The sequence below is a fragment of the Sus scrofa genome, chromosome 12, assembly GCF_000003025.6.
Source record: "Sus scrofa isolate TJ Tabasco breed Duroc chromosome 12, Sscrofa11.1, whole genome shotgun sequence".
Taxonomy (NCBI): Eukaryota; Metazoa; Chordata; class Mammalia; order Artiodactyla; family Suidae; genus Sus; species Sus scrofa.
The window spans coordinates 48,806,184-48,820,634 of NC_010454.4; the positions used below are offsets into that span (position 1 = coordinate 48,806,184).

The 14,451-nt window shown below is 51.5% G+C and overlaps 1 protein-coding gene across 5 annotated transcripts in view; it reads left to right on the forward strand.

The window, feature by feature from the left end:
- RAP1GAP2 (RAP1 GTPase activating protein 2) overlaps positions 651–14,451 on the forward strand; it is a 211,284-nt gene continuing 197,483 nt past the window's right edge. Inside the window, exons 1-2 of one of the 5 annotated variants that reach the window (XM_021067635.1) lie at positions 651–715; positions 11,184–11,300. In XM_021067635.1, the coding sequence (XP_020923294.1) occupies positions 666–715; positions 11,184–11,300 (167 nt within the window). In that variant the 5' untranslated portion in view covers positions 651–665. Of the gene's footprint in view, positions 716–11,183; positions 11,301–13,607; positions 13,712–13,947; positions 14,148–14,451 lie in introns of those variants that run through there. The other 4 variants (XM_021067652.1, XM_021067642.1, XM_021067647.1 and 1 more) reach the window with 4 other exon arrangements.

Sequence of the window (14,451 nt, forward strand, 5' to 3'; positions counted from 1 at the left end):
TGTAGCCACTGGCCTTTGTCAAAGCCACAGCAACGCTGGATCCAAGCAGCATCTGTGACCTACACCACAGCTCACAGCAACGCCGGATCCTTAACCCACTGGGTGAGGCCAGGGATTGAACCAGCCTCCTCATGGATACTAGTCAGGTTCGTTAACGGCTGAGCCACTACGGGAACTCCCGTATCAGGTTTTATTTAAGGCATTTAGCATGGTTTAATTACTTTTATGCATAACTTTTTGGCTAGGTAGAACAGGTGTCACAAGGGAGTAAGGCACAGAGGGATTAAGTGAATCCCCTCAAATCACTCAGCAAGTCAGGTTTCCATCACGACAGAATTCTGACTCCTCGCCCAGTGCTCCCAAAGGAAGCCGGTTATGCTGTGCCCCTGGGCAGGGAGTGCTGGGCGAAGGCAGTGAGGGGACAGGCTGCGGTCTAGCTGCAGCGGCAAGGGGCACGGTGACCCAGCCCCGGCCGGTTCTAGGGGCGGGGCCGACGGCCGGCCTTGAGGGGATGCGCGCGCCGGCCACACCGCCTGGGCTCCGGCCGAGTAGCCTCGCGCCCGCGCCGCGCCCCGCGTCGCCGAGCGCGCCCTCGGTACTGGCCTGCGGCAGCGGGAGCCACCTCCACCGTGCGACCCGCGGCGGGTAGAGAGCGGGAGGAAGGCATGGCGGGCCGCCGGGCACCGGGGGAGAAGCGCTGGCAGCTGGTGCGCTGGTGAGTGGGCACCGGGGGTGCGGGGCCTGGTGAGGGCGCGAACTCGCGCGCCCCGTGCGCCAAGGCCGGGCCGGGCGCGCCAAGGAGAGAGGGCGCTGGCTCTAAGTTTCTTCTAGAGCGGAGGCGGCGGGGCAGGGTTTAAGTAGCGGCTTGGGGCTACCTGGCCATCCCCATCGCGCGTCCCCAAGCCTGGTCTTCGCGGCTCTCCAGAGACATCAACCCTGGGACCTGGGACCCTGGACCCTGTCGCTAATGTCAGGCTTTGGAGGGACCCCCGGTCCTCCTTACAGACTCGTCGCAGGGTGTCCACACTTCCCTTACCCCTCACCCTAGATTTCTTTGTGCCGTGCGGCTCCCCTGCCTACATACTCCCATTTCTTTTGCTCCAGACTTGGCCTGGAGAGGGCACGACCTACAATTATCAACTCTCCTGTTCAAGGAGATGCCTCAGTCCGCCTACACTTGGACCTGCGGGGGTGGGCACTTTGGGGATGGGGGCTTTGAGGAGGGGGCCTAGTAGGTGAGGGAAGAGGTCCCCGTGTAGGTGCGCGGTTGCCTCTACTCCTACTGCAGTCCTCCGGAGGCTGGGAAATCAGAGCCTGCCAGTGTCAGGTTGCAAGACTGCAGGCTGAGAGGGTTTCAGACGCATCGCAGAGGAGTCATCTGGGTTGGGCCCACGTCCCCGGTGTCCGATTGTTCAGGGCTGCTTCATCCAGGGGCCTGACCTCTGCCTGCGGGACTTAGATTGCAGGGCAGCCTGCTCAGCCCTCCCCTGCCCTGGAAGGACTCTTAAGAAACAAAGTGGAATGTCTGGCTGGGACCCCTCCTCATCTCAAATCATCCCACCCACACCAGGGCCAGTGGCATCTCTGAAGTAGCATTCTGGGACACTTCTCACCAGGTACATTCTCTAGCCTGAATACGAATGACAGTAATATCACCAACAATAGTAACCCGGCTTCCAGAGCACTTCCTACTGGCCCCACCATAGACAGGCATTGATTCAGGTATTCTTTACAGTGATATTCAGAGGAAAGTGTTAGTATCCACTCATACAGATGAGGAAACTAAGGCTCAGAGAATGAAAGTAGTTAATTAAGGTCACCCAGCAAACAAATGACAGAGTCAGGGTTTGAACTCAGGACTTCCCCAGGGGCTTAATTCTTCCTCCATTCTGCTTCTTGTTTCCAGAACACAGGGCCTGGCTGCACACCCAAGCTCACATTGTCAAAAAGTCTTTGCTGAGTACCTGTCATGGCACAGTGGAAATGAATCTGACACAGGTTCGATCCCTGGCCTCGTTCAGTGGGTTAAGGATCCATCGTTGCTGTGAACTGTGGTGTAGGTCGCAGATGGGGGTCAAATCCTGTGTTGCTGTGGCTGTGGTGCAGCTACAGCTCCGATTCAACCCCTAGCCTGGGAACCTCCATATGCTGCTAGTGCGTCCCTAAAAAGACAGGAAAAAAAAAAAAGTCTCTGCAGGTCAGAGCAGGAGGGGGGGTTGATGAGTTTTCACCTGCTCAGCCCACCCCGCCCTTTGAGGACTCCGAGAATCAAAGTCCAAGCAATCAAAATTATTATTAAGTAGTGGAGTCACTCTTCAGATGAGACGCCAATACATAAATCAGGTAAAAGTAAAGTTAATCTGTTTGAAGAGCTGGTGGGGAGTGGGCAGTTATTTAGTGCCCTCTCCCCAGAAGGGAGAAATCACCACAGACCTCTCAGCTCAGGTTGCTCAGTTTGATTCCTTCCTTCACTTCATGGAGGAGGAAATAGAAAGATTTTTAAAGGAGCAGACTTGGATTCTTGCTCTGACTCTCTGCTCTAATACTGCCAGGCTAGGTTGGATCTTGGGTTAGACCTGACGATGCATGAATCATTGTTAGTACCTTAATTAGGTTCGGGGGTCACCTTTCACTCCTGGGTAAAAACGCATTGCTCTGAAAGGGTCCTGAAGATGTGACTTGAGTGGTCAGGCAGCTAGCTTGGCAGGGAGCACTCTTTTTTGTGTGTCTTTTTTTAGGACCCCACCCATGGCATATGGAGGTTCCCAGGCTAGGGGTCACATCAGAGCTGTAGCCTCTGGCCTACACCACAGCCATAGCAACACAGCATCCAAGCCGCATCTGCGACCTACACCACAGCTCACAAGGCAATGCGGGATCCTTAACCCACTGAGCAAGGCCAGGGATTGAACCTGTGTCCTCATGGATGCTATTCAGATTCATTTGCACTGAGCTACGATGGGAACGCCTGTCGTACTCTTTTTGTCCCTTTGCTTTCTTTCCTCTTTTCTGTTTTTATTCCCATATGGATGCAAGGTGGCTCCCAGCAGCTGCAGGCACCACTTTAGAGGGGCAACCCTCCTGGAAAGAAAGATTCTTTTTCTCAGTGGTTGCAGGCAAAGTTTCAGAATGTCATCTCATTGGCCTGTTTTGGATCACAAAGCCGTCCCTCAGCCAGTCACTATGGCCAGGGGGATGGACTACTCTGATTGGCCGGCCTGGGTCATGTGCCCACTCTGGGAGCTGGGGCGGGGTTAGCTCCACCCTGAACCACAAAATTTTGAGCCTGGGAGAGGGTGGTGAATATTCATTGTGCAGCGAAGACACCTTAGGTCTACTTACTCTTTTGGAACAGCTCTCCGGCTTTGGAGGCTCCTCCTCCAAATGCTCCATAAGGTACCAAAGAGTAAATTAGAATTTGGTTGGGTTCATCAGCTCAAGTTATGACATATGTGGTTTTTCAGCCTTCCTATTATGTCTGAGGGCCTGTGCTTGGCCTTACCCAGTGTCTGATGGTGGGGCCTCAGATCCGGGAGAAGGAACTGACAGAGGCTAGAGGCTAAGGCTGTGTGAGTACTTCAAGAGCAGTGCAGACGGCTCTGGCAACAATTTTTTTTTTTTTTTTTTTTTTTTTTTTTTTTTTTTTTTACTGACTGTAAGTTATTCCTTTATTTGGACCATAATTTCTTTGGCTAGCTTCTATTGATGACCTTGTAGTGAATTTTGACTATTTTGATCTCACAAGCATCGCTGCAGTGAACCAATACTCATGCAAACATGGGCAAAGATAATGGTTGGATGTATTCTCCAAAGTGACATTGCAGAGTAAATGCATGTGCACATTGTGAAAGATACTGCCAACTTGATCCCCAAAGAAATTAAACTGTTTTATAGTAACTCCAATGATGTGTGAGTTGCCACATTCCCCACAATTTTGCTCACACTGGGAATTAACAAACATTTATTTATTTATTTATGTCTTTTTAGGGCCATACCCGCAGCATATGGAGGTTCCCAGGCTAGGGGTCGAATTGGAGCTGCAGCTGCTAGCCTACACCACAGCCACAGCAATGCGGGATCTAAGCTGTGTCTGCCACCCATACCACAGCTCATGGCGACGCTGGATTCTTAACTCACTGAGCAAGGCCGGGAATTGAACCTTTGTCCTCATGGAAGCTAGTCAGATTTGTTTCCGCTGAGGCACGATGAGAACTCCCCTGGAATTAACAAACTTTTAAATCTTAGCCATGTCACTGGTAAAAAATGGTTCCTCGTTTTTTTAAAAACTTTTCAAAAATTGAAGGATAGTTGATTTACAATGTTGTGCCAATTTCTACTGTGCTGCAAAGGGACTCAGTCAGACATATATATACATTCTCTTTTAATATTCTTTTCCATCCTGGTCTGTCCTAGGAGATTGGACATAGTTCCCTGTGCTATATAGTAGGACCTTGTTATTTATGCACCTCGTTGTTTTAATTTTCATCTTATAAGAGAAGTTGATTTTTTTATGTTTATTGGCCATTTAGGGCCACACCCAGGGCATATGGAAGTTCCCAGGCTAGGGGTCAAATTGCAGCTACCGCCGCCGGACTACACTATAGCCACAGCAATGCGGGATCTGAGCCATGTCTGTGATCTATACCACAGCTCATGGCAATGCCGGATCCTCAACCCAGTGAGCGAGGCCAGGGATCGAACCCGTAACCTCATGGTCCCTAGTCGGATTTGTTTCCCCTGAGCCACGAGGGGAACTCCTTCATTTGTCCTTTTTTTCTCATTGCTTTGCTCATTATATATTGATCTGTAAACACTCTTTATTGTGGGAATTCGTCTTTTTAAATTTTTCACTAAATTTTATATTGTAGAACAGTTTCAGATTTACAGAAAAATTAATTAAGACGATAGGACAGAGAGTTCCCATAACCACCCCCCGACCCAGTTTCCCCTGTTATTACCATCTTACCTCAATACGGTTCATTTGCTACACTAAGGAACCAATATTGATATATTATTGTGTTATTATTGACTAAGGTCCATAGGTTATTTAGATTTTTTTTTTGGCCGCACCAGCAGCATGCGGAAGTGCCCAGTGTGGAGACCTGAGCCGCCACAGTTGGAGATTTTTTTTTTTCCTCCGAGGTATATGGAGCATGTGGGTCAGGGATCAGATCCTAGCCATAGTTTCGACCTACACCCCAGCTGCAGCAATGCCAGACCCTTAACCTGCTGTGCTGGGCTAGGGATCGAACCTGTGTCTCAGTGCTGCAGTGATGCTGCCAATTCTATTGTGTCACAGTGGGAACTCCTGCAGTTGGCTTCTTAACCCACTGCACCACAGCAGGAACTCCTCCTCTCAGCCTTAAGCAACCATGAATCTACTTTCTCTCTTTATGGATTTGCCTATTCTGGACATCATTTCGTACAAATGGAATCATATAATATGAGGTCCTTTGTGACTGGCTTCTTTCACTTAGCAAAATATTTTCAAGATTCAAGTTCAAATAGCTGCCTCACCTATCCTAGTGTTCAACTGAAAAAAACCTGTATAGTCCCCGACCCTTCTCTCTTTTGGTGATGGGTTGCATCCTCCTGGACGTGTCACCCACCCCTATAACTGGGGACCTCTTTCCAAGAGCAGCTCCTATCCTTCATTCCCTCTTCTCTCTCCTTTCAAAATGTCCCTGATTATGCCCAGGTCTTGATTCCTACTTTCCCAGGGATAAACTGAGAAGCTGGTTCTTGCTAGAATTTTAATGGCTGATTGTGCTCTATAAGATTGACCCTCTGGGAGTTCCCGTCATGGCTCAGCAGTTAATGAACCCGACTAGCATCCATGAGGATGCGGGTTAGATCTCTGGCCTCGCTCAGTGGGCTAAGGATCTGGCATTACTGTGAGCTGTGGTATAGGTCACAGACGCAGTTCAAATCCCATGTTCCTGTGGCTCTGGTGTAGGCCGGCAGTTACAGCTCCGATTCGACCCCTAGCCTTGGAACCTCCATATGCTGTGGGTGCAGCCCTAAAAAGACCAAAAAAAAAAAAAAAAAAAAAAAAAGATTGGCCCTCTGCAGTATTGAATCTCCTTGGGTGTGTACTGTTTAATAGAATTTCAGGTATAAAGCAGGTTAATAGGGAACATATGTGGGGATAAGTGCCTCTGTTTTTCCTTATAGTCGAGGAAGTCCAATGCAGCAAATATACTCAACTGAGTTAATAAATTGGAGCAATAATAATGAATGGGGATCATCTGAGTGAGAGCGTTCAATGGAAGAAACTTCCTAGGAACCTAGGGAGCTGATCACCGTGGCTGCTGTGACTTTTACAGCGAATGGGCCCAGTCGACTGGGGGCTGCGTAAGGGTGTTGCTGGGGTTTCAGAGCCGATCAGACACCGTCTTTGCACTCTAGCCGGGAGACAGACAGGCACATAAATAACTCAGGTACAGGCGCGCAGAGAGCAATATTGTGATCGAGGTTAAGCAAAACGTCCCTGGAACCTTGGAGCCACTTTGGAGGCTGGCGGGGGGGTGGGGGAGGTTGGGGACAGATGCTGTGGTTTGAGCAGGTGGGGCCAGGAGGGGCAGGACGCAGACGGAGGGAGGGCAGTGAGAGCAGCCGACAGGCTGAGCAAAGGCTCCGAGGTAAGAAACTAAGAAACGGCTGGGAATCTTTGGAGAAGGACAAACAGATTGGCAATGCAGGGGGTGTGTTTTGTGTGCATATGGGTGGGGGGTGGCGGAGTGGCATGAAAAATGGTGGGAAAGGCTGGAGGGAGCAAAGTGGGGAAGAACTGGGCCTTTCAGGTGAGCGGTTTGGAGGATATTGGATATGTGGGAAGTCCCTGGCCTTTCTGCGCAGGGGAGGAGCGGGCAAGATCTGTGCTGGAAAGCGGGGGCTGGTGCAGAGGAGGGAGAGGATGTGTGTGTGTGAGCAGAGGGGCCTGGATGCCAGGGGCTGAAGGTGCACGGAAGGGCTGCCTCTGTTGCTTCCTGTGTGTGTCGATGGGACAGGTTCACTTCTGGCCCCTAAGCCTCTTCTTCCTCATCTCTAAGATGGGATCAGCCAGTCCTAAGGGGTTTGAGGTGCAGCTTGGAGGAGAGAGTGCACAGAGTGGACTCTTCTGTCATTGGTGAAGCCGGTGAAGCCCGTGACTGGTGAGAACGGATGAGGACAGTGGGGAGGGAAGGCTGTAATGATGAGCAGGTGGCCAGAGCTTCACCCGAATTCTCATTTAAGCCTCTCAACAACCCTTCAGAGTGGGTGATCTTATGACTCCCATTTTACAGATGAGGCCTCCAGGACTCACAGTAGAAAATCACGCATCTGCAGCTGGGAAGTGGCATCCAGGTCAGGGTGCCTGCGAAGCAGGGAGGACTGTCCCTTCCACTTGCCTGGGGGGGGGGATGGGAGCAGGGGAGGGGAGGGGGGGCTGGAGCAAGGAGAGGGAAGTGGTGCTTGTGGTTGAGGCTGTTTGCATTCTGCACAGTGGCAGGGGTGGGTGGTGGGTGAGAAGAGGATTTGGGTGGGGGTGGCTCCTGACTGAGCCTACTCCTCCCTCAGCCTGGGGGTCTGTGTGTGTCCTGGTGGGGTCAAAAACAACGCTATTTGCCATCTCTCAGCCTGGGAGTGAGGAGGCATAACTCTCAGGGTGTGGCTCTGCCAGGATCTTTGGGCGAGTCCTCTGCCTCCTCTGGGCCTCGTCCTCATGTGTAAAATGAAGCTGTTGGGCCAGATGAGTGGCTTCTTGGGGGTTTCCTGGTTCTTATGACCTAAGGCTTCATGATCAGCAAAGTTCTCAAATGAAAAAAAAAATTTTTTTAAAAACATAGTATATATGTATTTTAAAACATAGTATATTCATGTGGTCCAAATTCCGGAAGCACTAAAGCAGTTAGTGCCCCCCAGCCTCTCAGTTCTCTTTGGAGGCAACTGGTGTTACCCGTTCCACCCTCAGAGATGGTAAGACCGTATCATTCGCCACTGAGTCCCGAGGAGCCCAGGGATGGGAAAGCATAGAAACTCATCCTTAGGAGTTCCCGTCGTGGTGCAGTGGTTAACGAATCCAACTAGGAACCATGAGTTGCGGGTTTGATCCCTGGCCTTGCTCAGTGGCTGAAGGATCCGGCGTTGCCGTGAGCTGTGGTATAGGTCGAAGGCTCAGCTCAGATCCTAAGTTGCTGTGGCTCTGGCGTAGGCCAGCAGCTCCAGCTCCGATTGGACCCCTAGCCCGGGAACCTCCATATGCTGTGGGAGCGGCCCAAGAAATGGCAGAAAAAAGAAAGAAACTCATTTTTAGAATAGGATGGGATTAATCAGGGTAGGCTTCCTGGAGGAGCCAAGTTTTTAGCCAGGCTTTATAGGACAGGAGTCATCCTGGGGCAGGAAGCAGATCAGAGAGGAAGGTCATGATGGTCACAATTTTCCCTCCCAAATGTGTCCTTGTCCAGCATGAATGGCTCTGCAGCCAGATGCCTGCATGAACCAGGAACTCAGGAACCACTTTGCTGCCTGTCTTCTAGGCACTCATGTCCGGTCCATCCCCAGGCCCAGCTGACACTACTTCCTTAGCTCACTGGAGTCCACCCATTTCTCTCCATCTCCACCACTATCCGCAGTACCAACCGACACTGTCCCACCTGGATCCCTGCAAGAACATCTAACCTGGCTGCCCACCCTTTTCCACCAGAACAATCTTCCTGAAATCCTCATCAGATCATATCAAAGAGAGTGAAGGGGGTGGAGCTCCTGTGTGGCTCAGTGGTTAACGAATCCGACTAGGAACCATGAGGTTGCAGGTTTGATCCCTGGTCTTGCTCAGTGGGTTAAGGATCCAGTGTTGCCGTGAGCTGTGGGTTAGTTCACAGATGCGGCTCGGATCTGATGTTGCTGTGTTTGTGGTATAGGCTGACAGTGGTAGCGCTGATTAGACTTCTAGCCTGGGAACCACCATATGCTGCGAGTGTGGCTCTAAAAAGCAAAAAAAAAAAAAAAAAAGAATCAGCATGTGGCATAGGCCACAACTGCAGTGCAGTTTTGATCCCTGGCTTGGAAAAAAAAAAAAAAAAAGGCACGTTGTTAAAGAGTCACACCCCTATCTCCCCCCTCCCCCAACCCAGGGAACTATTTTATTAGCTTTTGTGTCTCTAGAATGTCTACATGTACAGATAGGCAGTTAGGAATTCCTACTTTATTCTCTCTCTCTCTCTCTGCATTTTTTTTTTATTTATTTTCCCACTGTACAGCAAGGGGGTCAGGTTATCCTTACATGTATACATTACAATTACAGTTTTTCCCCCACCCTTTCTTCTGTTGCAACATGAGTATCTATTTTTTTTTCTTTTTTCTTTTTTTGGCTGTACCCATGGCATGTGGAAGTTCCCTGGGCAGGGATTGAACCTGTGCCACAGCAGTGACAACACCATATCCTTAACCTGCTGTGCTGCAAGGGAACGCCTCTCTCCCTCTTTTTATCTTTTTTGTTTTGTTTTGTTTTTTAGGGCCACACCCGCGGCATATGGAGCTTCCCAGGCTAGGGGTCGAATCAGAGCTGTAGCCATCAGCCTATGCCACAGCCACAGCAATTCCAGATTGAGCTGTGTCTGTGACCTACACCATAGCTCACAGCGACGCCTGATCCTTAACCCACTGGGCAAGGTCAGGGATCAAACCTGCATCCTCATGGATGCTAGTCAGATTCGTTTCTGCCGAGCCATGATGGGAACTCCTTCTCCCTCTTTTTAAATATAAAGTACACATACTGCTATTTTTACACTTGATTTTGTTTCCCTCTTAACAATATATCCTGGAGATCTTTGAACAATAGAACACAGAGGATGCCCTCAATTAAAACATTTTTTATGGCTACACACTGTTTTATTCTGTAGATGCATCATAATTTATTTAACCAGCCCTCTACTGGGCTGCTTGGGCCATTCCTTGTTTTTGGCCATTATAAATAGTGCCACAGACAACCTTGTCCCACATGCTAGAATCTGTAGAAAAATTCTCTGAATGGGGATCGCTGGGTTACAGGGGAATTGTTTGTATAATTCAGACAGGTGTTGTCAGGCTGTTCAGCAGACGGCTTGTACCAACTGACAAATCCCCTGGCAATGTATGAGAGGGTCTATTTATAAATATATGTGTGCATGTGTGTGTGTGTGTGTATACATATATATATATATACATATCTACATACATATGCATATATTTATATGTTTTTTAGGGCCACACCCATGGCATATGGAAGTTCCTGAAGCCAGGGGTCCAGCTGGAGCTGCAGTTGCTGGCCTATGCCACAGCCAAAGCAACACCAGATGCGAGCTGCATCTACCACCTACACCACAGCCTGTGGTAACATGGGATCCCCAACCCATTAAGCGAGGCCAGGGATTGAACCTGCATCCTCATGCGGTTCTTAACCTGCTGAGCTACAGTGGGAACTCCTATAATGATATACTTGTTTATGTGATTATTTGATGGCTTTTCTCCCCACAAAGCTTTAAACTCCAGGAGAGCAGGGATTGTCTCTTTTGCTTATTGTTGTCAGCACTCAGTAAATACTGAATTAATGAACAGATTTATGATTTACCAGGAGTAGGTGGCCTGAATGGGTGAGATACTTTTGTTTCCCTTGCCCAGTCCAGCCTCCCAGATCCTTTCTCTGGGATGATTGTCCATCCGGAGGGTGGCTGGGACCATGTGAATGACCCTTGAGGTTCTGAAAGATCTAATCCTGACGTCTGACTCATGACCCCTGCCCCGACTCCAGAGCAGCCTTTCTCCTGCTATGAACTCAACAAGTTCAATGTCTCAGTCCTTTAAGGGACTTGGAGAATAGAACCATGTCTGATGCTTGGATCCCCTGCCCAGCCTCTGCTTACATACCTCTGGTGACAGGGAACTCACTCCTTCCAAGTGGCTCCTTTCAACTTCAGACAACTAACTTTTTGAAAGTTTTCCCATCCATTGAGTTGAAACCTGCCCTTGTAGCTGTTTCTTCATCAGGGAATTTTAATTGTGGCTCTCTGAAAACAGGGCTTTCCAGCAGAATGGGGCGGGGGGGGATATTTGGGGACTGGTACCTCCATCTGTCATCTTCTATCACGGAGGGCCAACTCCCCAAAGGAGCCATGCAGAGCCCTGCCTGCGCACTTCCTCACTCCCTCCCATCTTACCCTCAGGTACGTGCAGGAAGGGCGGTTCCGAATTGAGGAGAGGACGCTGACAGCATTCCAGTGGCTCTACAGCCCGCAGCAGCACCGCATCCTCAGCCGCGCTGACCTTGAGTCTCCCTCCAGGTAAGGGGACCCCCTGCCCTTACTCTCCTTCTTCGGCTGGGCTCCAGGCCCTCCAGATGGTGCTTACACAGCCAGCCCCATTAAGGTCCATAAACTCGCAGTGGGGAACCACTGCCCTTAGGGGTGGAGAGGCCTTCTAGGGTCCTTGAAGAGTTTGTCAGCCTGGGTGCTTGTCAAGCAGAGAAGACACTGTAGGAGCTCAGGGCAGAGTCTAGAGCTGGAGAGGGAAGGTCCTGCTATTTTTTTTTTTTTTTTTTTTTTTTGCTTTTAGGGCCTTCACCCTTGGCATATGGAAGTTCCTAGGCTAGGGGTTGAATTGGAGCTACAGCTGCTGGGCTACACCGCAGGCTACAGCAATGTGGGATCCGAGCCGTTTCTATGACGTACACCACAGCTCATGGCAACTCAGATCCTTAACCCACTGAGTGAGGCCAGGGATTGAACCTGAAACCTCATAGTTCCTAATCAGATTCGTTTTTGCTGTGTCATGATGGGAAATCCAGGTCCTGCTATTTTGAGTCTCAGACTAAGAAGACTGAGAAATGAGGAAATGCATCATTTCCTCATTTATTTTGTGGACAGAGATTAAGCATGTTCTTTTGCTAACATTGTGCCAGATGTTACCCTTGAATGGCTGAGCAGGTTGCATTTTGGGGTGATAGGCCAGGCTGCTGAAGGGACTCAGAGGGTGGGCTGGCCACCCATTTTCCTTTTGCCTTGTTCCAGGTCAGGCCCTGGCATTACAGTGTCTTGTCTTAAGGAAGACAAGGGTCCTGCCTCCATGGCACACATTCTAGTGGGAGAGACAGACTATAGACATATAGATAAGAGAATTTCCAGAGATGATCAGAGTGCTGAATACACTAAAACAGGACATCAGAGAAAGAGTGAGCATTGAGAGTTCCCATTGTGGTGCAGCGGAAACAAATCCGACTAGGAACCATGAGGTCGTGGGTTTGATCCCTGGCCTCGCTCAGTGGGTTCAGGATCTGGCATTGTTGTGAGCTGTGGTGTAGCTTGCAGATGTGGCTTGGATCCCGCATTGCTGTGGCTGTGGTGTAGGCTGGCAGCTACAGCTCTGATTTGACCCCTAGCCCGGGAACCTCCATATGCCGCAATTGCCGTGGTGTATATATTAAAAAAAAAAAAAAAAAAAAAAGAGTGACCAGTGGGTGTGTGGGAACTTTGGAAGAAGTGGACGGGCCTCTCTGGGAAGGTGACTGTTTTTTGTTTTGTTTTTGTTTTGCTTTTAGGGCTGCACCTGTGGCATATGGAGGTTCCCAGGCTAGTAATCTGAGCTACAGCTGCCGGCCTATGCCACAGCCGCAGCAGCACAGAATCTGAGCCTTGTCTGCAACCTACACCACAGCTCACGGCCACGCAGGGTCCTGAACCCACTGAGCGAGGCCAGGGATCGAACCTGCAACCTCATGGTTCCTAGTCAGATTTGTTTCTGCTGCGCCACGATGGGAACTTTGGGAAGGTGACATTTGTTTGAACTGGGTCTTGAAGGACACAAGGGGGCAGGCATATGGAGAAGCTGCTGGCGAGGGGTGCTGAATAAGTGCTGGGGAGGAGGCACAGGAGATGGGAAGGCGAACAGCAGTTACAAGGCCCTACCTATGTTCTAGAAGCAGAAAGCCATTGTGGCCAGAGCAGAATGAGGCCATGGCAACAGCTGGGAGCGGTACAGATTTCCATGCAAGTAAAGGAAGGACTTTCTAGCATATAGAGTTGCTTGAGTACAGGGTGGGCTGCCCCCTGAGGGAGTGAGCTTCCCATTACTGAGGTGTGCAAGCTATGTTCGGAGGCCACCCTCTGTGGAGGTTATAGAGAAAGAGACTCAAGCTTCCTAGGGTACCTTTCCAGCCTTCAGCCCCTTCACGTTCAGGCACATCCTTGGTTTGGCCAAAGCTGGGAGCATGTCTGTTCAGTGAATGAATGAAAACTTGAGAGTGCCAGTTCCAAGGCTGGGCAGTTTCCTGGGCCCTGGCAGTCCTTGAGACCTCCCACTTCTAAGTTCACATAGTGCCGTACCTCGTCCCCTATCCCACCACAATCCCACCCAATCCCTATCCGCAAACCTACCCAACCCACTGGCGAGAGCCCAGTGTCTTCCTGAATACACCAGGAACCCGTGGACCTCTCCCCACCTCCATTCCTCATTGGCCCCATCTTCCAGAAACTTCTGTGGGCAGGCGGGCTGTCCCTTCCTCTGCTCCCCTGGGTCCCTTGGGCGCGCCTGCCCCGCCCCGCGCCTTTGTTCCCGAGGAGCCGCCTCGGGCAGTCCCCTGACAGCGGCAACACGAGCATCCCGCGGGCGCCCGCACGGGGACTCACGGTCCCGGCTCCTTCTCCTGCCCCGGGTACCCGCCCCTCCATCTCCCCTCGCTCTCTGGCGGCGGCACAGGGTGAGCCGGGTGGGCACCGCCAGGACCAGGGCACGGGCCAGGCGGCGTGGCGTTGCGGGGGTGCATCAACAGGGTCGGGCCTTAGCCCGGGATTGCCTTTCTGACGGCAAGTGAGAGGTGTCGGTGGCCGTGGGGAGCCCGCCAGGTGCGCCGGCGGCGGCGGCGAGCGAGCTGCGGGAGAGGGGCGCCGCTTTGTGCGGGGCGAGTGGCTGCCGGGGTGCGCGCGTGCGCGCCGCAGTGACGGTGCGCGCGGCGGGGCGGGCGGCCAGGGCGGCCCGCGGCGGCGGCGGCGGCGGCGGAGGAGGAGGGGGCTCGCGGCCGGATGGAGACTGGGGACGCCGCTGCTGCTGGCGCACCGGCCCGGAGAGCGGCCGCGGCTGACGGTTGCCACTGCGTCACAGTGAGGAGTGAGCCCCAGGCGCCGGTGTCACAGAAGGTCAGCAGGATGGGGCTGGGGGTAATCCCGTAGTCAGCCTGGTATCAGGACGTGAGTCCTGGGTGGGACTGAATGTGGGATTGGGGGGTACGTTGTGAGTGCAAATGCATGTGGTTGCAACGAGCCCATGTGGACCTGTGTGAGCCTGGTGCTCGACTCCATGGAGCGATTCAGCGTAATGGGCTGTGTTCCGGAGGTGGGGTGATTGTCCTCAGAAATTCACGCGGGTGGGGCATGGCGCACACACATCATGTCTGGGGTGGGTGTGTGTGCGTGAGTGAGATGTTGCTTAGACCGCGTCAGA